This window comes from Bos javanicus, chromosome 26 (assembly GCF_032452875.1).
Source record: "Bos javanicus breed banteng chromosome 26, ARS-OSU_banteng_1.0, whole genome shotgun sequence".
Classification (NCBI taxonomy): Eukaryota; Metazoa; Chordata; class Mammalia; order Artiodactyla; family Bovidae; genus Bos; species Bos javanicus.
In genome coordinates this window covers 11378015-11402100 of record NC_083893.1, presented here as the reverse complement: position 1 = coordinate 11402100, position 24086 = coordinate 11378015, and the positions used below count along the sequence as shown (strand labels likewise).

Below are 24086 nucleotides of genomic sequence, written 5' to 3'. Positions count from 1 at the left end.
TTGAGCACTTTGGCAGATACCACTTGGTTGTTTTTTTGTTTTTAACCCAATAGCCAATCTCCCATTCAGAGGAGAATTCTGCCCTATGAGTAAGTGGAAATGTACTCAACTAAAAAAAATTTTATTTCCCAAGTTCCTTTGCAACCAGAGGTGGCTAATATGACCAGTAACAAAAGTCTGCTCAATATGACTTCTAGGAAGCTACTGAATTTTGATAAAAGAGACATAGCTGACATGTGCCTTTTAACCTTCACTGCATTTTCCTGCCTGGAACTCAGAAATGATGCTTGTACTTGTAACAGCCACCTTGCAACCTATGGGCAGAAAGACACACACTGAAGATGGCCGAACAGTCAGAATGAAGAAGCCTGGTTCTGTATTCAACTTTTATTCTCTTATAAGTGAGGAAACCCAAGGCTCAGAGGTGTTAAGCAAAGTATCCATAGTCAGTTACCTCTTAAGCACTGCAGCTGCAGCTCAAATCTATGTCTATATGACTCCAAAGTTGTCTGTTTTCTACTACAATACAAGCTTCCTGGACTACCCTGATGGTTCAGATGGTAAAGAATCTGCCTGCAATGCAGGAGATGTGGGTTCAATCCCTGAGTCCGGAAGATCCCATGGAGAAGGGAATGGCTACACACTTCAGTGTTCTTGCCTGGAGACTTTCATGGACAGAGGAGCCTGATGGACTACAGTCCATGAAGTCTCAAAGAATTAGACTCTACTGAGTGACTAACACTTACAGTTTTTCACAAGCTTCCTGAAAGGATGAACATACTTAGAACCCTTTCTCCCCACGTGTACATTTTATGATGGACAAAGCAAAGTGCGATGGCAAAAGAAAGTATCCAGTGGCTGACAGGAGAGCCACAAATATTACTTACTCTTTCTCTTTGTTGAGGACCAGCAACCCCAGTCTGATAAGCAAACATGATCAGCAGTTCTCTGGCACTTCATCTCCTACTCATGCCAGTAAATAAGGCTTCAAACCATGATAAGAAACTTCTGATGAGTGTCACCAACAAGTAGTTGCCACCTAGAGAGCACATCCAGAACATCATGGCCTAAGTCAGAGGTCACAAAGAAATGGTAGATGTGTCTTGATTGCCTGATTTGGGTGCTTAGTTAATTGCTTGAGCTAGGACTGCAAGGAGATCCAACCAGTCCATTCTGAAGGAGATCAGCCCTGGGATTTCTTTGGAAGGAATGATGCTAAAGCTGAAACTCCAGTACTTTGGCCACCTCATGGGAAGAGTTGACTCATTGGAAAAGACTCTGATGCTGGGAGGGGTTGGGGGCAGGAGGAGGAGGGGACGACAGAGGATGAGATGGCTGGATGGCATCACTGACTTGATGGACGTGAGTGAGTCTGAGTGAACTCCAGGAGTTGGTGATGGACAGGGAAGCCTGGCGTTCTGCGATTCATGGGGTCGCAAAGAGTCGGACACGACTGAGCGACTGAACTGAACTGAACTGAAGAAATATCCGTAATAACTGAGATTCTTGCTGCTCTTACAAAACCGAGGCCAGAATTCCTGGGTGGCAACATTTGACTAGAGTGGCCCCCACTTCCAGTTCATCATTCCATTCCATACTGCTTCTCTGATGCTAAGCCAGAGTATTTGTTTCCAGTTATCATCAGGTTTGTTCACTTCCTAGTGTCGACTGAAAAAAATGCACAAGGGAAGAGTTGTGAAGTTAAGTTTTTTGGGGGCAAATTGAAGACTATAACCTGGGAGATGGTTTCTCAGGTAGCTCTAAGGAACTGCTCTGAAGAGGTAAGGGGGGAGGTCTGTATATATGTGATTTGGGAGGTGGGGGTGATATGTGCAAACAAGCACATATTTTGGCCGAAGGTTACTGCTGGTCACAAGAAGGTTGGTGCTCGTCAAGAGGAGCAGATGTCTCCATTAATTATTTTAGTGCTTTTCTAGTTATGAGCAGATACAAGAAATTCTGCTCATAAAATCTTCTGAAAATATCTAACTATCTGAAGGCCTATTCTGTGAGTTTTTCCCCAGAGCACAGAGTGCCTCATTCCTGATTGCCTCCCTGAACTCTTTTCAGGGGGTGTAGGTCAGCAACTGTGGTGGCTAGTGACCTAATCTTTGCAGAGGCAGATGGCAAGTGATAAAAATTTCAGTTGGCAGTGTAAGAAGAAATGTTTTCTCTTTATTAAATATTTGATCTCTGTCTGGAACAAAAATTGATAGAGCTGTTTCTTATAGCTGGCCCACTTAAGGCATTTCAGTTACTTACCAGGAAGCAGAGAATTGAAAGAATTCTCAGACACGTGCTTTCTAAATCTGTTTTCAGATTAGCACCCTTCTGGCTCATTCACAATCCCCCCATGTATATTACTTTCATGGGCCTTCTCAGCAACTGTTAAAGTTGGTATTGTATTATCTTTCTCACTGGGATAGGATAGGTGAGATGAATGTTTGGAAATCTTGTGTAATTGCTGTGTTGGTTAGCATGTTGACTGCCATTTTGTTGATTTGCAAAGTTGTTTTCTCTGATTATTCTTTTTAGAAATCAGGAATGGAAGAGGCTTTCCTGGTAGTTCAGTGGAGAAGACTTCTCACTCCCAATGCAGGAGGACGAGGTTTGATCCCTGGTCAGGGAGCCGAATCCCACATGCTGCAACTAAGAGACTTGGCACAGCCAAATAAATAAATAGGAAATTTTTAAAAAAAAAAAGGAATCTGTAGAGAAGGTAGACCAACAGACCTTTGTCTCACCTAAATTGGTGACCTCACATCTTTGCATCTTCACTACCCTCTTCCTTAGCATTTTAAGTTCTGTGCCAGTCATGGTGCCAAGGGCTTTACATGCATTAATTAATTTATTCATCATAATAACACTCTGAAATCTGTTGAAGGAGAAATTTTTTTAAGTTGAGCCATGACTCACAAATATAAACATGTCTCTGGTTTTATTAATTTAATTAATGATGTAATAACTAAGATGTTGCAGCCAGTCCAAATGAGAATACATTAAGCCATCAGGAATGCTTAATTAAGCACTTACTTTATTGGTGTAAAACTGATCTTTATCCATGGGAAAGTAATGGGTTGCATACCCCTGGACACAATTTGCATTTCTATGTATAAGAACATTTACATTACTCTGTTTTCTGCAAATTGTAGAGTTGTAAAATAACTCAAAGCCAATGAAATGCAGAGAGTAAACTTTTAATAGATTAACAGATAGGACACCCACTAATTTTTTCTTATTTCAAAGTATTTCACAATTTTCCCCCCTGCCCCAAGAAGTACTTCTGTTGTTATTCCTTTCTTCCAGTTAAGGACCTCAAAAGAGGTCAAGTAAATTTTCTAAGGTCTCATAACCAATAAATAGTGGAATCATGTTTAAGCTTCAGTCTTACTGAATCTGGCAAAAAGTAATGCAGTTAATTAAATCATTTTCCCTCTTGGATTTATCATGCTTGAAAAGTTCAATTCAAAACAAGCAAAAATCACAAAAAGGGAGCCCACTGTTTCTTGGTTTCCCTATAGATGTTATAAATTCGTAACCTGAATTCAGTAGAAGGAATCTTTTTTAATATACAATGTTTAAATTAAAAAAAAATTTTTTTTAATGGGGCTTCCCTGGTAGCTCAGTGTTAAAGAATCCACCTGCCAAGCAGGAGACATGGGTTCGATTCCTGATCCATAAAGATCCCACATGCTGGGGAGCAACTAAGCCCATGTGCCACAATTAGTGAATCTGTGCTCTAGAGGCTGGGAGCCACAGCAGAGAAGCCGCCACACCACAACTAGAGAAAAGTCCACGTAGGAACAAAGACCCAGCACAGCCCGATAAATAAAAGTATTTAAAAAATGTAAAATATGACTTAGGGCCATTATTAGTTATCCATTGCTGAGCTCTAATGCCAAAAAATTAGTGGCTTAAAACAACAATAAGGAAAAAAGAAATAAGAATCTATTAACTCAGAGTCTTTGCTGGGTAGTGCTAGCTCACAGTCTCCCATGAGGTTGCAAATGTAATATTGGCTGCAGCTATATCATCCGAAGGCTCGATTGGAGATGGATGATTGATCAAGGTGGCACACTCTCATGGTGGGCAAAATGGTGCGACTCTTGATGGGAGACACCAGTAAACCCATGTAGGCGTCTTCACAGACTGCCTGAGTGTCCTCAGGCAAAGGGTGGTGTCATCTGCATATCTCAGGTTATTGATATTTCTCCCGGCAATCTTGATTCCAGCTTGTGCTTCCTCCCGCCCAGCGTCTCTCATGATGTACTCTGCATATAAGTTAAATAAGCAGGGTGACATTACACAGCCTTGACGTACTCCTTTCCCTATTTGGAACCAGTCTGTTGTTCCATGTCCAAATCTAACTGTTCCTGACCTGCATACAGATTTCTCAAGAGGCAGGTCTTGAGAAAGACCTGCCTTTTGTGGTGATCCACACAGTCAAAGGCTTTGGGATAGTCAATAAAGCAGAAATAGATGTTTTTCTGGAACTCTCTTGCTTTTTTGATAATGCAACAGATGATGGCAATTTGATCTCTGGTTTCTCTGCCTTTTCTAAATCCAGCTTGAACATCTTTAAAGTTCATGGTTCACGTACTGTTGAAGCTTGGCTTGGAGAATTTTGAGCATTACTTTACTAGCGTGTGAGATGAGTGCAATTGTGTGGTAGTTTGAGCATTCTTTGGCATTGCCTTTCTTTGGGATTGGAATGAAAACTGAACCTTTTTCAGTCCTGTGGCCAGTGCTGTTTTTTCCAAATTTGCTGGCATATTGATTGCAGCACTTTCACAGCATCGTCTTCTAGGATTTGAAGTAGCTCAACTAGAATTCCATCACCTTCACTAGCTTGGTTCATAGTGATGCTTCCTATGGCCCACTTGACTTTGCATTCCAGGATGTCTGGCTCTAGGTGAGTGATCATACCATCATGATTATCTGGGTCATGAAGATCTTTTTTGTATAGTTTTTCTGTGTATTGTTGCCACCTCTTCTTAATATCTTTTGCTTCTGTTAGGTCCATACCATTTCTGTCCTTTATTGTGCCCATCTTTGCATGAAATGTTCCCTTGGTATCTCTAATTTTCTCGAAGAGATGTCTTTCCCATTCTATTGTTTTCCTCTATTTCTTTGCACTGATCTCAGGAAGGCTTTCTTATCTCTCCTTGCTATTCTTTGGAACTCTGCGTTCAAATGGGTATACCTTTCCTTTTCTCCTTTGCTTTTCACTTCTGTTTTTTTCACAGCTTTTTGTAAGGCCTCCTCAGACAGCCATTTTGCTTTTCTGCATCTCCTTCTCTTGGGGATGGTCTTGATCCCTGTCTTCTGTGCAGTGTCACCAACCTCCGTTCATAGTTCATCAGGCACTCTGTCTATCAGATCTAGTCCCTTAAATCTATTTCCCACTTCCACTACATAATCGTAAGGGATTTTATTTAGGTCATACCTGAATGGTCTAGTGGTTTTCCTTACTTTCTTCAGCTTAAGTCTGAATTTGGCAATAAGGAATTCATGATCTGAGCCACAGTCAGCTCCCGGTCTTAATTTTGCTGACTGTATAGAGCTTCTCCATCTTTGGCCGCAAATAATATAATCAATCTGATTTCGGTATTGACCATCTGGTGATGTCCATGTGTAGATTCTTCTCTTGTGTTGTTGGAAGACAACATCACAAGACTTCATGTAAAAATCTGGATTTCTGGCTACTTTAGAAAAATGAGTTCTGGCAACCCTGCATTCCCACCTGACAATAAGCAGTTGGAGTTGAGTGGCTGCTGCTCACTTTAGAAAGAATATGCACTTTCTGAATTCATCCTGGTTCCTATTCAACTCACTTATATGACCTACTGAGCTTTTGTGCTATACTGGTGATTTCTGACAAATGAAATGTATGCAGAGTGAGACACCACCACTCACAGACCGAACTCCTAAAACAACCCATATGATCATCTGTGCTCTCTGTCCTCTCCCAGCTGCTGGCTGGATATCTATGCTCAGAGCACCCTCAGGAGTCATACATTGAAGATGGTAGAACCTCTGAGCCTCCTCTCTGACTGCACAGCTCAGAGTTCCCTCTCCACATTCGCCCTCACCCCTACATTGGACTGTGGAGTGAAACATGAACTTGACTGTGTTTGTTGTCTTAAGGTACTGAGACTTGAAGGTTCTTTTTATGCAACTAGCATTAATACCATAACAAACACCACAAATGGGACCTTGATGTGGGGGTTGCTGTTGTTCAGTCACTAAGTCATGTCTGACTCTTTGTGACCCCATGGACTGCAGCACCCCAGGCTTCCCTGTCCTTCACTATCTCTCAAAGTTTGCTCAGACTCATGTCCACTGAGTCTGTGATGCTATCTAATCATCTCATTTTCTGCCACCCTCTACTCCTTTTGCCTCAATCTTTCCCAGCATCAGGGTCTTTTCCAATGAATCGGCTCTTTGCATCAGGTCGCCAGAGTATTGAAGCTTCAGCATCAGACCTTCCAATGAATATTCAGGGTTGATTTTCTTTAGGATTGACTGGTTTGATCTCCTTGCAGTCCCAGAGGCTCTCAAGAGTCTTCTCCAGTATTACAATTTAAAGGTGGGAACTCCTAAAATAAAAAATCCAGAAAACCTGAAATAAGTGGCACTGGCTTAGCATGCCACTTGTGGGAAGAAAGGAAACTGATCCCGGAGGCAGAAAAGGTGGCAGTGCATGCTGTCATGGCAAAAACTTGGCAAGAATTCTCAGTTGAGAGGCCAGCCATATGCTTCCTGACTGTCAGCTCCAAGAGAAGCAGTTGGAAGGAATCAAACTGTTAGTGCTTTTTGGCCACAAGTGGCTGGCACATTTGGGCAGTTTGCAGGGAGAAGTGAAAGAAAATAGAAAAACTACATTAATTGGAAGTCTTGAAGTAGACTACATCTAGACCTCAAATGGTAGGAAATAAAAGTGAGAAAATTGTGAGCAACAAAGAACGGCTATGTCACCACCACCTCTCGGCACAGATCACCTCCCAGGTGTGGCTTTCCATTTCGATCCTGACGTCATCCAGGTGGCTGCCATTAAGATGAGGGAGGCATGAGGATAAGGGGGAAAGATATAAAGAATGTTGAGAACACTGCCTGCAACAGTGTTCGGTCTTCAGTTTGTGGCATAGGAACTGTCTAGAAGGAAATCAATGGGAAGTCTGTTAGGTTTTTGCACAAATGATATTTCCAAAGAAAACAGAAGTCTGGGACAAAGATGAGTCAAGGCACAGAACAGGACTCCCCTGGTGGTACAGGGAATAAGAATCCACCGCCAGTGCAGGGGACATGGGTCCCATCCCTGGTCCGGGAAGTCTCCACATGCTCCAGGGCAGCTAAGCCTGTGCACCACAACTACTGAGCCCTCGCTCTAGAAATCCTGCTCTGTGACAAGAGAAGCCGCTGCACTTCGATGAAGAGTAGCCTCTGCTTGCCGCAACTAGAGAAAGCCCGTGAGTAGCAATGAAGAGCCAAAGCGACCAAAAATAAATAAATTTTAGAAAAAGGTACAAAGCAACAACCAGCCTTGGACTTACAGGTTTCCATGAGAAGGAGGCAGACTACAAAATCTGCATAGTGTCAGAGATAATTTACTCCCCATCACTCACGTCAGATATTGCCACAGAGGATAGATAATGAACAATGAAGAGAATTCCAGAAGAGTGGAACCAGGGGTCACAGAGAAATATGGACAAGATAATGCCTCTCATACAGGAGAGCGAGAGTCCAATCAAAAGACATTTTCCAGTGCTTTCTGGTCAGGGAAATGTCTCAATGCCTGACCAACCACTTTGGGCCACTGTCGGCTTTCTTTTACTTCTTCCCTTTCCAGATGGGACCCTGAAGCTCCTTGTCTCTGCTCGCCAGTGTATATTTGGGGACGAGAAAGGAGCAGGGGCAGATGACTCCTCTTTTTAGTTTGCAAAGTACTCAACCAAAAAGAACAACATGTGAACCAAATAGAACTGGCTGAGCATCACCGAGGTCTGCTGCTGCTGCTGCTAAGTCGCTTCAGTCGTGTCCGACTCTGTGCGACCCCATAGACAGCAGCCCACCAGGCTTCCCCGTCCCTGGGATTCTCCAGGCAAGAACACTGGAGTGGGTTGCCATTTCCTTCTCCAATGCATGAAAGTGAAGAAGTCACTCAGTCGTGTCCGACTCTTAGTGACCCCATGGACTGCAGCCTACCAGGCTCCTCCGTCCATGGGATTTTCCAGGCAAGAGTACTGGAGTGGGGTGCCATTGCCTTCTCCGACACCAAGGTCTAGAGCTTTGGATAATGTTTTAGGAAGTGAGCGGGGAGGAGTTTATTCTACAAATGGGAGGAAGAATGAAATGTAGTTATTGACCATGTATTTTCCACGGTCATTTCTTTTTCTTCCTAGGCATTAAGTTAAACTGCACTTCTCAGGCTCTCCTGCAACTGGTGTGGGTGTGCAGAGGGAACACTGACTGAGTTCTGCCCAGTGAGATGTGGCCAAAGTTGATGTATGCTGTTTCCAGTTTTGGTCCCTAAAACACCACCACTTTCTACTCTCTTTGTCCCTCATCTGCTAGCGGATGTCAACATCTAGGGCAACACTAGTTTCCAAATGAACCACACAGACCAGGCACCCCCCAGCTGACAACATTGAACTCTTTGAGAACAGCAAATATACTTTCATTGCATTAAGTCACTGAGTTTTTGGGTTTATTTATTTACACAGAAACTAGTATAAAGTATGCTAATAAAATTTCCAGTATGCTGATTGCACATGCTACATCTTATATGATCAGTGGACTGTTTAATCTTTATTCAGAGATTCCAGACCTTTTAAATACATTATTTCAGCTGTTATATGATTGCAGCCCAGCTGACTTGATAAATTTAATTTTCTGAAGGTTGCATTTCTGACACAAATATACCCACCCATAATGGATTAATGAATATCATACCTCAACGGGCCTGAGGGGTGGGCCAAAAAGGGATGCCATGGGAAGTAGTTAAAACCTTAAAACTGTTTTCGGGTATGGTCCTAGGTCCAATTCTGAGTCAACATCATAGATGGTCTGTCATCTAACATCCAACCAGGGTGTTCAGAAGAGAGGGAAGAAGAAGCAGAGAAGCTAGTCAGAGGACAGTGAGGCAACACAGACATTAGCAATGGCATGAAGCCATCACCACCTTAGGCTGGCGAGAAGCAAGGAGAAGGTGATAGAATGAGATCCCAGGAGTTACGGTCACCAAGCAGAAGACAGTTAAGGCAGACGTGTCCGTAGGTGATGGAGACCCCAGAAGAGGGTCAGCAACTTTGGGGAGATGCCTCCCTAGACAGCGAGGGGAGGAAGAGAAGATTCTGCCATTCTCACCAACATCTCCCACTGACTAAGCCTGCTGGAAGACAACTGACCCTAAGAAAGTTGGCTTTCGGGAGCCAGCCCCCTGCCTCACCAGGCAGGGCAGGGGCATGGCAGGCAACAGATCTGAGCACATAAGCATAAGACCCACAGAAGCTGGTTTAAAAAAAAAAAAAAAAACAGATATAGAACATTCTATTCTCAGTAAAAATAAAAGGTCAAGTGTCAGAGCAACTTAAAAGAGTGTTGCAATCAAAGGTGGGATGTTTTTAAATTTCTTGCTTTTGAGAGGTCCTGTTCCAGTTGTTGTGATTTAAGTCATCACTTTTTTCATGTTTTATGTTAGGTTATGGAGAAGCCAGCATGTGGGTGAACTTCTTTATCCTGTGTCCTCTCACCCCCTGTTATTCTGCAAAGCTCTACCGTGTTACTTCCTTTATACTGCTGACTATAAACTGTAGCTATTTTATTTGTTCACTTGTTAAATGGGTCTGATTGCCTTACTGGTTGTAGGCTTCAGGATGTTTTCCTTAGCACAATACCTGTAGATGCTCATAGAAGATACTGTATAAGTATTCATTGAATAAATGAATGAGGTAGGTACCACTGTTATCCCCATTGTATACAGTGCTGTCCAATACAGTAGCTCTGCTGCTACTGCTGCTAAGTCGCTTCAGTCATGTCCGACTCTGTGCGACCCCATAGATGGCAGCCCACAAGGCTCCCCCGTCCCTGGGATTCTCCAGGCAAGAACACTGGAGTGGGTTGCCATTTCCTTCTCCAACGCATTAAAGTGAAAAGCAAAAGTGAAATCAGTTGTGTCCGACTCTTAGAGACCCCATGGACTGCAGCCCGCCAGGCTTCTCTGTCCATGGGATTTTCCAGGCAAGAGTACTGGAATGGGGTGCCATTGCCTTCTCCAATACAGTAGCTACTGGTCACATATTACTATTTGAGTTTAAATGGTTTAGCTACTGTGGGAAACAATATGGCTATACTTTAGTGTATACTTACAAATTTGCTAAGAAGGTAGGTGGTATATTACGTGTTTTTATCATCATCATCATATAATAAGAGGAAAAGGGCAGAAGGAGACTTTTGGAGGTGATGGATAAATTTATGCCAAATTGTGATGGTTTGACAGGTATATACTACTTATCTCCAAACTCATCAAGTAGTATACATTAAATATGTACAGTTTTTTTATATGTCAATCATAGCTCAATAAAGTGGTTTTTAAAATAAGCTAACTTTTAAAATGTCAATTAATTAAAACATAAATACAATTTAAAATCCAGTTCTTTTGTCATATTAGCCACATATCAAGTACTCAGAAATGATGCATGGCCAGTGGCCACCACCAAAGAGTAGACACGGTACATTTACCTCATCACAAAATTCTTGGGAAGTGCCAGATAATAGAGGAAGCTGGCTGAGAGGAGGAGCTGGGATTCAAGCCTATGTCTGAGTGACTTCAAAGATGGAATTCTTAACTGCATAAGGTAGTATCATTATTATTATTAGTTGCTTAGTCCTATTTTCAATCTCAGCCCCTTTGAAGGATTTATAGGGAGCTTCAAGCCTGGCTACATCCTAGGGTAAACAATTGTCCCATGGGGTTTGCTGGAAACAGAAAACTCTGAGGCAAACAGTGCCACTTCATTATCAAGATTCTCAATTGAGGTTATTGCAGGTAAATAGATGGGCTCACTCAGCTGCATTTCAGCTCCCTGTAACATGCCGTATACAATACAAAAAAGATCTTAATGACCCAGATAACCACAATGGTGTGATCACTCCCCTAGAGCCAGACATCCTGGAATGCGAAGTCCCAAGTGGGCCTTAGGAAGCATCACTACAAACAAAGCTACTGCCAGTGATGGAATTCCAATTGAGCTATTTCAAATCCTAAAAGATGATATTGTGAAAGTGCTACACTCAGTATGCCAGCAAATTTGGAAAACTCAGCAGTGGCCACAGGACTGGAAAAGGTCAATTCTCATTCTAATCCCAAAGAAAGGCAATGCCAAAGAATGTCCAAGCTACCACACAACTGCACTCATCTCATACACTAGCAAAATAATGCTCAAAATTCTCCAAGCTAGGCTTCAACAGTACATGAATTGAGAACTTCCAGATGTTCAAGCCGGATTTAGAAAAGGCAAAGGAACCAGAGATCAATTTCCAATATCCATTGGATCCTAGAAAAAACAAGAGAATTGCAAAAAAACATCTACTCCTGCTTCACTGACTACGCCAAAGCCTCTGACTGTGTAGATCACAACAAACTGCAGAAAATTCTTAAAGAGATGGGAATACTAGATCACCTTACCTGTCTCCTGAGAAATCTGCATGCAGGTCAAGAATCAACAGTTAGAACCAGACATAGAACAACAGATTGGTTCCAAATTGGGAAAGGAGTACATCAAGGCTGTGTACTGCCACCCTGCTTATTTAACTTATATACAGAGTACATCGTGCGAAATGCCAGGTTAGATGAAGCACAAGCTGGAATCAAGATTGCTGGGAGAAATATCAGTAACCTCAGATATGCGGATTACACTACCCTTATGGCAGAAAACAAAGAGGAACTAAAGAGCCTCTTGATGAAAGGGAAAGAGGAAAGTGAAAAACCTGGCTTAAAACTCAGCATTCAGAAAACTAAGATCATGGTATCTGATCCCATCACTTCATGGCAAATAAATGGGGAAACAATGGAAACAGTGACATACTTTATTTTCTTGGGCTCCAAAATCACTGTGAACAGTGACTGCAGCCATGAAATTAAAAGACACTTGCTCCTTGGAAGAAAAGCTATGACCAACCTAGACAGCATATTAAAAAGCAGAGATATTACTTTGCTGTCAAAGGTCCATCTAGTCAAAGCTATAGTTTTTCCAATAGTCATGTATGGACGTGAGAGTTGAACTATAAAGAAAACTGAGGGCCAAAGAATTGATGCTTTTGAACTGTGGTGTTGGAGAAGACTCTTGAGAGTCCCTTGGACTGCAAGGAGATCCCACCAGTCCATCCTAAAGGAGATCAGTCCTGAATATTCATTGGAAGGACAGATGCTGAAGCTGAAACTCCAGTACTTTGGCCACCTGATGAGAAGAGCTGAGTCATTGGGAAGCCCCTGATGCTGAGAAAGATAGTAGGCAGAAGGAAAAGGGGACGACAGAGGATGAGATGGTTGGATGGCATCACCGACTCAATGGACATGAGTTTGAGTAAGCTCCAGGAGTTGGTGATGGACAGGGAAGCCTGGTGTGCTGCAGTTCATGGGGTCACAAAAAGTCAGCCATGACTGAGCAACTGAACTGAACTAAACATGCCGTATCAGTTGCTACACATGAGAAAATTGAAGATGTCGGTTTCCCAGGCCCTGCTAGTGCCCGGGTCCTGTACACCGCTTAGCTCTGCCAAGCAGATGCAGCTGGACAGCACGTGGAAGTCCAGATGGAGGAGGAGGCCCGACTTCTGCCGTTTTGTCTGGTGGGCAGTGGCATGGCAGCAGGGGTCCTGGTGTCTTGTCCTGGACACCATGGATTTGGACGGACAGAATATAGGGCATGAATTCTGGACGTTTCCATTCAGCCTGAGACAGCCCTGGACCCAAGGGTGCAATGACTCCCTGGTTTCTTGGTTTACTATTGTACCAGAAGTAGCAGCTCCCTTGCAGCAGTTGCCTTAGGAAGGTGATCCTGTGGTGGGATTCACTGCTGGGAGCTCAGCCTAGAGGCTGTTCCTTTAGCCCTTCAGAGATTTTTATTCACCCAGTTCCCTGTACTAATTCATTTTATGTAGGAATGAGTTAAAGCAGCTTTTATTATTTGTAGCTGACGAAACTTCAGGATTCAGAGGGGACTTCACTCAGAAAACAGGAAAACTATAAGACAAATTTGAATGTCCTGAATGCTGGGACCTAATCAAAGCCTCTTCCTTCCACTGCTGTCATTCTCAAAGGAAAATGCATACCCCTTATTCATCAGCATCCCCCCAAATATTAGAACTTTGGTGATGAAGAGATGAATATATATATGTATATATATTCATATGTATATATACACACACATACACATATGGATATAGATACAGAAGTGGGCTTCCCAGGCAGCATAGTGGTAAGAGTCCACCTGTCAACGTAGGAGACGCAAGAGACCAGGTTCCATTCCTGAGTCAGAAGATCCCCTAAGAGTAGGAAATGGCAATCTGCTCCAGTATTCTTGCCTGGAAAATTCCATGGACGGAGGAGGGAGCCTGGTGGGCTACAGTCCATGGGGTCCCAAAGAGTCAAACACACACACACATAGATATAGATCAGATCAGATCAGTCACTCAGTCGTGTCCGACTCTTTGCGACCCCAAGAATCACAGCATGCCAGGCCTCCCTGTCCATCACCAACTCCCAGAGTTCACTGAGACTCAGTCCATCGAGTCAGTGATGCCATCCAGCCCTCTCATACAGATACTCATTTTCTTCCCTCTTCCATGTGCTGGAATGCTCTTCTAAACCTCTCTTCACAGTGCTTCACACCTCAGTCTCTCAGCCCTCAGAAACCGGTATCAGTGTGGCTTCCTCAACTACCTGCATGTAAACTGGTTCCTTTCTCCCAATAATTCTCTTTCACGTCATTTCGTTTAATTTTTATGTTACGTAACACAGACTGTATTTATTGTTTATTTTCTGACTTTCCTTGTCCCCGTCCCCAAAGGAATGTGTGCTCCAGAATGGGAGGGACTTCTCTGCCTTGCTCATCACTGTAACTGGAACAATGGTTTGCACATCGTTTTAAAATATTTGTTGAATAGATATACAAAATAGAAAAATGGCAATAGCTGGCACATTTTTTAAAAGGGAGGGAAAAAAGCCCTTTTGGAAACAAAAGTCTAAGACACTGGACAGCAAAAACATTTCAGTGAGAAGTAAAGGGACTCAGTAGTTTAAAAGGCAGTGTTGTGTGGGCACTGGATACTATATCAGGTGTCTGCAACCGTGGTGTAAAATCTGCAGGTGACAGCAGGTACACCATCTTTTGGGAGGGCGGCATGGTGGTTGAGTTACAAAACGTGAGGTTCTAGGGCCATCCAGACCTGACTCAAATGTCTGTTAGATTTTCTGCTGTGTGACCTTGGACCCATTAGCCTCTCTAAGCTCTAGTTTGCTCATACAAAATATGAGCTAATAATAGTATCCAAATCCAACTCACATGAGTACCTTGCTAATTAAAAAAGATGACACTTCCAGTGTGCTTAGTACAGTGTATGGCATGTAAGAACTCAATAAATGTTAGATAATAAGCCTACTGACAATTTGCTAAAGCCAGATACATTCCTAAACTTATGCCCAGTATTTGGGGTCACTCTTATCAAATTCCTAGGTAGTCACACTCCCATCTCCCTTCACCATTGGTAATGGTGACCTATAAATCATCATTGGTAGGTGCTCAAAAAATATTAGTGAGTAACAGGAAGTTAGTTCATGTGGGGTGTGTTTCATTCCTGTACACACAGTTATTACTGTAGTGGCAACTGCTGATGTTTTGTTTTTCCACTTCTATTGACCAAAAAAAAAAAAAAAAGAAAAAACAACAACAACCAAAAAAACCCAACAACAAAAACTAAAATATTCCATCAAGCCATATAGAAAAAATAGTAAAAAGAACGGGATTGGCCTAAACCCTCTCCAGTGGTTCATTTTGGTGAATAATCTTCCTGACATTCGATTTGCCCTATTGAGAGGAACAGGGTCAATTCATCTTTTCAATCAGCAAGTGTTTATGAAGTGCCCACATGTTTATGACATAAGAGAGCCTAAGAATACCTCCTGCACTTCCACCTCCACCTTAGTTAGCTTCTATTCAGCATTCAGAATTCAGCAAATGTCATTTCATCTACTAAAGTTTAAGACGAGTCCAGGTCACCCTGGTATGTGCCCTCATGGCACTGGGAGTCTTTCCGTTTTTGCATTTCTCGGAGTGATAGTTACGCTTTTGCTGTTGTGATTACGTACTTAAGGCCTGTCCATTCTGTAATCTGGATAAGGATGGGAACTTTGTTTTTGCGTAAGACTATATCCTTGGTACTTAGTATGGTACCTGCTGTGTAGCAGTTGCTCAATTCTGAAGAAAGGAGAAGAGGGAGGCTCTGATGAAGTGGTCCTCAGAATCTCTCCATAACACTGTTATTCACAGGGCAGTTTTGTTGGGTTTTGGCGGTCTTTGACTCCCTGAAGCAGAGCTACCCCCTAGGGCCCTGAAGAAAGCACTGTCGTCGAAGTGAAAAGCACGGTCATCGAAAATAGCACAGTACTTGAAAATAGCCTCCTGAGGTGCCTCATGCGAATCTCTAAGAAAGGCCCCAACACCAATAGCAAAAGAGGAAAAAATGAAAGAAAGACGTCATCGTGGGTGGATAGTATTCTGACAGTTAAAATTCTAGTAATTCTTTTTAAACTATGTCTTGAAGAGTATCCTTTCCCAAGCTCATACTGTGTCATCAGTGTGGTTATTAAGTGGTAAAAAGCTTGGGCACATTGGATTTTATTTCCATTTTAGCAAGGAACTAGAATTTCTACAGTGATCATGTATAATGATGGCATGGTGGACAGGTTTTAATCTCTGTCTTCCAAAAAAAGTAAATTAAAAGTCTAATTAATAGTAGTTAAAAACTAGTGCTGACCTCCCTCTTTTTATGGGGGGAGGGGAAGAGAGAGGGAGGAAAGAAGGCAAGTGGGGAGTGTGGAGTTAGACTGAAACAGACAGATATTGATATGGCTTACCTATCAGTGTAAGTACAAGAATGTCATGATCATATCTACATTTTTAAAGGATCACCCTTCTTAAATATAAATCCCAGAGAGAATATAAGTAGAAGGTCTTGCTTCTTTTTTGCATATTTTGTCTTACATGCTGAAACCACCAGATTCCCAGTTGCCCAGACTGGAAACATAAAAATTATCCTGGCCTTACCTCTTCCTCGTTGTGCAGTTGGTTACTAAGTCCTATGAATTCTTTAAACAGTTTTTGAGTCCCCTTAGTGATCTCATTCTGAATGGTATGTCCTTCACTTGGTCCCATCTCACTTCTTTCCTGGTTGTTTCCAGTAGTCGTCTATCTGGTCCCTCCAACTAGGGACCTCCTCCCCTATTTTGTTCTCCAGACTGATGCCAGAGATCCTTCCAGAATGCGAATCTAGGAGTTTTTCCACAATCTAAAACTCTTCAGTGGTTTCTAATGGCTTTCAGGAAAAAAGTCTGAATTGATTCCTATGGTGCAGAAAGCCATCTGAGATTTGGACCCCATCTCACGTTTTTGGCCATCACTCACCTCCTCCCTCGGTAGGTTGCCTTTCGGCCTTGTTGATCTCCTGGCAGGTTCCCAAGCGTGCCAGATGGTTTCAAAACACCTGCAGGGCCTCCACTCCCTCAGTTCTGAATGGATTTCCTTCAGCGTTCCATGATGAAATTCCATGATTGGTCAAACTTCAGTTTAAGGGTCATTTCCTCCCTGAAGCGTATTTTAACACCCATCTCAGCCCCATCTTCCTCTTCTCTTCCCTGTTCCATCATTGCTCACTCTCTGGAGTCCTTTGGAGTTCCCTTCCATAGTATAGGTGACACACTTTGTTTCATTCACTGCAAAATTCACTGTGAAGACAAGTGGGCCTTAGGAAGCGAGCTCTACCCTTAGGATATGTATATATTTCTGTATGTATGTTATTTTCAACAAGAAGTTTAAAAGGAAAAAGTCCCTAGGTTATTCTTATGTACCCACATGATGGAGAATCATTGACTTATCTGTCTCTGTCTCTCTCTGTCTATGAATTGTAAGCCCTTAGAGGGCAATGAAGCCATTTGTTTTGACTTCGTACTTACTCCCAGCATTTATTTCACTGCCTACAACATAGTGCACTCATAATAAATGACTGGTAAATAAATGAATGAACAGAGGGAGAGAGTGCCTTGTGGGTTCTTCCTCCTTCTCTCTCTTCCAAACATTATTTGTTCCATTCCCCTGCTGGAGCACATCATAGTTCATACCTCAAAATGACACCTCTGAACCGCAACCTCCCCGCACCCACCTGACTCCCACACACCCCATAAACCTGCGATGTGCCACCTGGCTTCCTCTCTATCACATGCAAGGTATAGCCGATTCAAGGCACCCAGAGCAAAGAAGAGAGAAAGGAAGCAGGCAGAGGATGTTCTGTCCCCAGCACCAGTGCTCCTGCCCTACCTGGGTCTGAGCCACCTGGCTCAGGCCTTCCTCACCATGCCTGGGAATCATGCTGGAGAGGATATGTCCTTGGATACACTGCATTGCTAACTCTCTGCATTTCTGCTCTAAAGTGCTTCCTAAACTACTGAGCTTAAATTATGTCAGAATTTGAAAGCTTTATATTTGAATATTTAGGAGTGACAATCCAGGCGTTTTGTTTTTAGCAAATTTACAGTAGAAAGTGAGAGACACGCTGGGGAAATACCACCCAAGTCATTTATTCAGTCACAAATAATTACCAAGAGCTTCCTAAGGATAGTTATGAAAGAGAGTCATCTGCCTTAATGGAGATTACAGTGTAGTTGGGGGAGACGCACAATCAAATATTGAGCTTTTTTATAGCACTTATGATGGGCTGGACACTTTACATATATATTCATTTTATCACTGTAACAACTCAGTCATGTCCTATTATACCCCCATTGTGGTGTTACAAACTGATAGTCATGAAGGTCAAGCATAGGAGGAGGGAGCTCTAATCTTGTTCCAAGGGTCAGGGAAGGCTACTTTAAGAGGTTGAAGTAGAGATCTGAAGACTGAGTTGGAATCTGGTAAACAGACATCTGGGAACACGCAAGGGAATACAGCAGATGAAAAGGGATGTTCGTGTGTTTGAGAAACTGAAAGGCTGCTCTATAGAGGGAGAATCAGGAGCTCAAGGTGAGGCAGGGGCCAGGTCATCTAGGTTTTTCCTTCATATTTTCAAATAATATGATAACGTCAGGGAAACAAAAATAGGAGAATTAAGACTTATTCTTTAATGTGCATGCGAGCTCAATCGAGTCCAGCTCTGTGCAACCCTGTGGACTCTAGCCCGCCAGGTTCCTCTGTCCATGGGATTCTCCAGGCAAGAATACTGGAGTGGATTGCCATGCCCTCCTCAGGGGATCTTCCCCGCCCAGGGATTGAACCCAAGCCTCCTGTGTTTCCTCCATTGGATTCTTTGTCATTTAACCACCTGGTTTATTCTTTGCTTTGTTCTTAATAACCTCAGCCATCCGTCTGTGGCTCAGTTTCCATATCTAAAAAAAAGGAGTCAAGGGACCTGTGCACTCAAGTGGTCATGGGTCCTAAAGCTGATTCCAGGTTAGACTGCTGGAAGGAATTCCCATCCAGGTACAGGCCCCTGGCTGCTGCTGAGTGTTCTGAGGCCTCTGACTCCTCTGTAGATTAAATAAGTGCAGATGATGGAGAACATCACACACAGTAAGTTACACAATAAACATGACTGTGAGTATGGTTTATTCCCCTTGTTGGAAATGAAGGGTGATCTGCTAATAATAACAGTAATAAGGATAACCAACTCTTTGGGGCATTTACTGTGCACCAGGACTGTAGCAGATTTCTCAAGACAGTTTCTAGAGTCAAGAGCTGAGGCCTCAAGGGATTGCACAACTTTGGGAAGGTTCTCAGCACCCAAATTTGTCCTGCCTACTGAGCATGCCCAGTCCTGTTTCATGAAACCAGGTGTGTTAACTTGAGCTTTGAGTTTCTCAGGGTTTGTTGGGTGCCTGAGTTGGAGTTTGAATCCAGCTCTGACTCCAGGGTTGTGGTGCTGTCTCCCCTGTGATGCTGCCTGCCCCTCTGAAAACACAGGCAACTCCTTACTCTATAAATAGGGTGACATTGTCTCTTCAGCGTCCTTTCTGGGTGAGGAAAGTGCTTTTTATAGCTTGGGACTGCTTCTGTTTACTTGGTCTCTTCCAGCACCGGTTAATCCCGCCTACATCTATGTCCTTCACTGTCCTTACACTGTATTCCTAGGTTCCTCCCTGTAAAAGACAACTCCATGAGGCCACATGGTGTCTGTGAGTGCCAGTAAAGAAATTACACTCCCCTCCCTCTCCAAATCCGCCTACCTGTCTATAAATAATCGTTCTCCTTCTTCCCCTCGTGCCTGTGAGTAGTTTGGTCACTTAACTAAACCCAGAGAAACACATATACGCTCACAAAGCTTTCAGGGAGGAGGGGACAACGTGAATGACCTTGCAAAGGTATCTAGCTCGGTGCGGACAGGATTAGCAAACCCAAACCTCTACATATATTTATTGCCTCCCCCCTCCCCCCGCCCGCATTCCTCCCGAAGCTGCTCGTTCCTCTCACGCCGGCCTCGCCCAGTCCCTTCTCGGCTTGCTCCGCCATACAAAGCCCAACCCGCCCATCTCTTCTTTGCGAAGCCGGAGAACTTCAGTCCCCATGTTGAAGCTCGGCGGTGGCGGGCAGGACTGGGCATGCTCAGTAGCGGGGACAGGTCTGGGAGGCGAGGAAGCCTCGTTTGAAGTCGCGCGACTGGGGCAGCGGGGGAAGGCGGGCTCTGGGGGCCCCGGCTGGGGGTGCGCGGGGATCCCCAATTCCGCGCCGGGAGCGGGCATGCTCCAGGCGGGCGCCGGGGGGCCGGCACTCGAGGGGCAGGGCGTGGAGGAGGTGGGAACGCCGGAGGGAGGAGGGGAGGAGCGCCCGGCTCGCCATCCTCCAGCGCCGGCTCTGCGGCTGCTGAATCGGAAGCCGCAAGGAGGATCCGGGGAAATAAAGACGCCCGAGAATGACCTCCAGCGAGGCCGTCTGAGCCGGGGCCCGCGCGCCGCCCCACCAGCCTCTGGCATGGGCGACCACGGCGGGCAGCCTGAGCGCTCGGCCCCGCACGCCCCGGGGACTCCCGCCGGCGTCGGCGCTGCAGCCGTGAACGGGCTGCTGCACAACGGGTTCCACCCGTCGCGCCTCTGCAGCCGGGGCCCCCCGGGCGGCGGCGACGCGGCACCCCCGCGCCTGCCGCTCCAGCCAGAGCTCCAGCCACAGCCGCCGCCCCCTCAGCACGATTCCCCCGCCAAGAAATGCCGGCTGCGGAGGAGGATGGACTCCGGGAGGAAGAACAGGCCGCGTAAGTCTCCCAGGGAGGGGAGCGCGGGCGCAGAACGGGGCGCGACCCCCAGGAGCGGCGGGACAGGCACCTAAGCGCGCCCGGGGCATCCCAGCCCCGGCTGTCTGGGGACGGCTTTGAGGGGGCGCACGGGACTGATTCTTTCCCCAGGGGCGCCAGGCGCTACAGATCCCTTTCCTGCTTTCATCTGTAAAATGGGCCGGTTTGACTCGGCTTCTGAGCTGCTCCTCGGGTAACGGCTCTGCAGAAGGCAAACGCGCTGGTCGCCTTACTAATTTGTCGGTGGGAAAATGCACGTGTGCCAACATTTGGGGCGGTCCGGGAGTAGGAGTCGAGCAGCGGTGGGGGGCGAGCCTGAGCTGCCGTCGCCCTTCTCCTCGTCCTTTTCTGAGAGCTCATCTTTCTGGGGTTGGCGCTCAGGCAGTCAGCCTGCCCTTTGAATCGCAGAGGAGCCGCCAGCTCCCTGGGTCTATTGGCGAGCGCGAGGTCTGGAGGCGTGGAGTTTGACAGCCCCCCAAATCACAGCCTATTAGAGGCTGTTTCCTCGCAGCCAATGAGAGGACTTGTTGGGAGGGACACACCCACTGATACCATGTGGGCCGGAACTATGTGGACCAATGAAGATTGGAGGTGGATTTTTTTTTTTTTTCGGAGAATGGGGAGGTAGAGTTGAGGTTTCCAATAGTAATATACAGTGCTGAAAGCTGAAATGCGTAATTTCACAGTCTAAAGCTTGTATATATGTTAATTTGAGAAGAGTCTCTCCCCCACTGAACGTTCTGAGATGCAAATTTGTAGATCAAGTATACAGCTGTTTCTTATCTGAGCCGAACTTCTTTCAACTTGTTACCTCTTTCTGGGTCTCCCCAATGAAGCTTATAAATGGCAAAAAGCAAAGTAAGTAGAATGCATGCTAATAACGTGATTGCATTCAAACATGCATATTTGCGTATAGGTTATTTATTGTTTCATACAGGGAAATTGCTAGATATACTTTAGATTCATCTGTAAAACCTTGATATTTGGCAACTTCACTTTTTGCTGTTTCTGTTTATTATCTTAGACTCTTAGCTTTTCTGCATTCAGTTAAAGTCTGAGACTTTGGGAAGCTTTTTAACCCAACTGTGGGACTCAGTAACTCTGATACTTGTGTTTTGTAAGTCTGAAAGTTCAGGTTCAAAGTTAACTTCTTGTCAGGAACTTTGAACCCACACAGCAGATTGGTAGGGTTGTAAGGAAGGCATCTAAAACCTGAATTTCTGTTTTCTTTTGTTTTTGAACCTTGTTAGAAAATGACTTTATTTATGCACTAGTATTGATTGTTTATGATTTATTAACCTGTTTTACTTCTTTTGAAGCCACATTTCATTTATTTCTCTGATTTACTTTAACAAACTATATTAGAGTTTAAAATGTAAATAGCTAAAATATAACAAAGAGAACTGCTTTGAGTTTTTATGTAGTATTGCGAGCATAAATGGTCTATGTTTGAGTGTATCATACCTCTTGAAATAATTTTTGAGGAATTGAAAATATACTCTCTTAACAATTTTCTCTGCAGGAAGGCAGAGAAATAACCTTGAGGCTTAACTTTTGCTTGAAAATCCACTGGAAGCATTATTTAGAATATAAGAAAGTATAAATTTATGCCTGTGTGTTTTGTCAGGTATTGAAATAGGTTTTGTATTTTTTTTTTAATGAAAACCGTATGTATTTTACGTTTAGTGATCATACTTATTTATCAACTTTTTAAAAAAATTCATCAGAATTGGTGTTTCATTAGCCTATTTTTTCCTCAAATTTGAACAAACGTTTCTGAAATAAATTTTACATGTTCTAAGCCACATCTGCTGTGTTCACTACCAAATTTTCTTAGTTGAAATTAGGTTTAATTTAGGATCCTTATACCTTGTGTATTAATATTCAAGTATCTTTTTACCAAAAAAAAAGAAAAAATTTGCCAAATCAGTTGATTTTTTAGGTAATCTAAAACAAATCTACTTAGACTTAAGTATCTCTCTATTTTCTGATGACTGATAAATTTTACATAAGCAATTATTACAAAGAGTATTTACATGCTTTAAATGAAATTTGAGTGTATTGTTGATAAAATCATCAAAGTTGGACAAATAACTACTTCCTACTTACAGTCTGCAACTTCAGACTCCTGCTTCTATCTGAACCAGAAGTGCTTTAGGACAGCCAGGTATCACTTCTGTCAGGCACCTGGAATGCATATGTGGGTAGATGTGTTTCTATTTAGTAATATATTGGGTAGAGTGCAATACACTTTGAAATACTGCATGTTTGAAAACAATGAATGCAACGAAACAGGCAATTCAGTAGTTTTTGATTATTTAAAAAAATTAAATCTAATCCCTCAGTACGAGGACTATTCACAATCTTGTAATCTAAAAATCAGAGTAGTGGCAGGTTGATTTTGTTAAACCAGGAAATCTTGTCCACTCTGTTCATCAAAAGTACCATGACCTCACTCACTGTGCTTATCCTTGGAAAGCTTTTCCAAGACTTAACTGTTTCATTGAGCTTCCTTGGTTACTTTACCTGTCTCTGCTACTGAGCAATTGTGTGGCCTCAACCGGGTTAGATCTCCTCTTGGAATGCTGGAGTCCACGAAATGATCTTCAAGGGTTGTTTCTTGTACTTTCAAAGTGCTAAGATTCTAAAGAGCTGAGAGTTCTTTCTTCATAACTTCCACCCTAGTCATCTAGTCTACCACATGGCTTAGCATTTTATTATCATTTAAAAATTTTTTATTTTTGCCTTGTCCCTGCATGTTATTGGTCTTATCTCCCCAATTAAGTTGGAAGTCTTATTACAGATGATAGTTTTTTTCATATGCTTTGCAACTTGGATACATGAATACTTGATTGATGTTGACGAAAAAGGTACAGGTGACATCATCACCACCTCATCAAAGTAGCCATTTCCATCCATGGGACAGACGAGGCGAAAGCCCTTCAATGGAGTCTCGGTAAGGTCTCTATAGGGAGAATCCTTTTGTATGCTCCTTGGTGTTCTGATTCTTTGAAGCATACGTAAGTAGCACCTTATGAAGTCAGCTCATTTCCCAAATATTTTGAAACTAATTTTATAGTCCTAATAAAATGCCAAGAGCCTAACGTTTGTAAATGGTGGAGTTATCCAGATTCTGGAGGGCTTGAGTTTAAATTGCATCTGGGTGACCTGGGGCTACTTATTTAACCTCTATGCTTCAGTTTCAGTATTGATAAGATGGAGCTAATCATACTATGTGATCAGGTTGATCTGAGGATTAAATAAGATATATATTATATATGTGTGTGTGTGTGTGTGTGTGTGTGTGTGTGTATATATATGTAAATTCCTGCTTGGCACATAGCAGTTATTTGGCAAATGCCGTTGTTATCACACATGCAAAACACTGTCCACCACTAACCCATAGGACAAGAGACTGAGCTGACAGAGACACCTCAGATTGACTTTCTTGTTTACAAAAAGGTGGGAATTGGCTAATATAAGAAAGCCAAAATGTTTTATTTGATTATCTATGACACTCCTAGTCCCACAGTTAC

At 43.4% G+C, this 24086-nt stretch overlaps 1 protein-coding gene across 6 annotated transcripts in view; it reads left to right on the top strand.

Moving 5' to 3' along the window:
• PANK1 (pantothenate kinase 1) overlaps positions 1 to 24086 on the top strand; it is a 104286-nt gene that overhangs the window by 28159 nt on the left and 52041 nt on the right. For 2 of the 6 annotated variants that reach the window (XM_061402767.1, XM_061402765.1), the window contains exon 1: positions 19173 to 20511. The exons of 1 other annotated variant lie outside the window; for it this stretch is intronic. In XM_061402767.1, the coding sequence (XP_061258751.1) occupies positions 19830 to 20511 (682 nt within the window). In that variant the 5' untranslated portion in view covers positions 19173 to 19829. Of the gene's footprint in view, positions 1 to 19158; positions 20512 to 20979; positions 21409 to 24086 lie in introns of those variants that run through there. 3 more of the 6 variants (XM_061402764.1, XM_061402768.1, XM_061402770.1) reach the window with 3 other exon arrangements.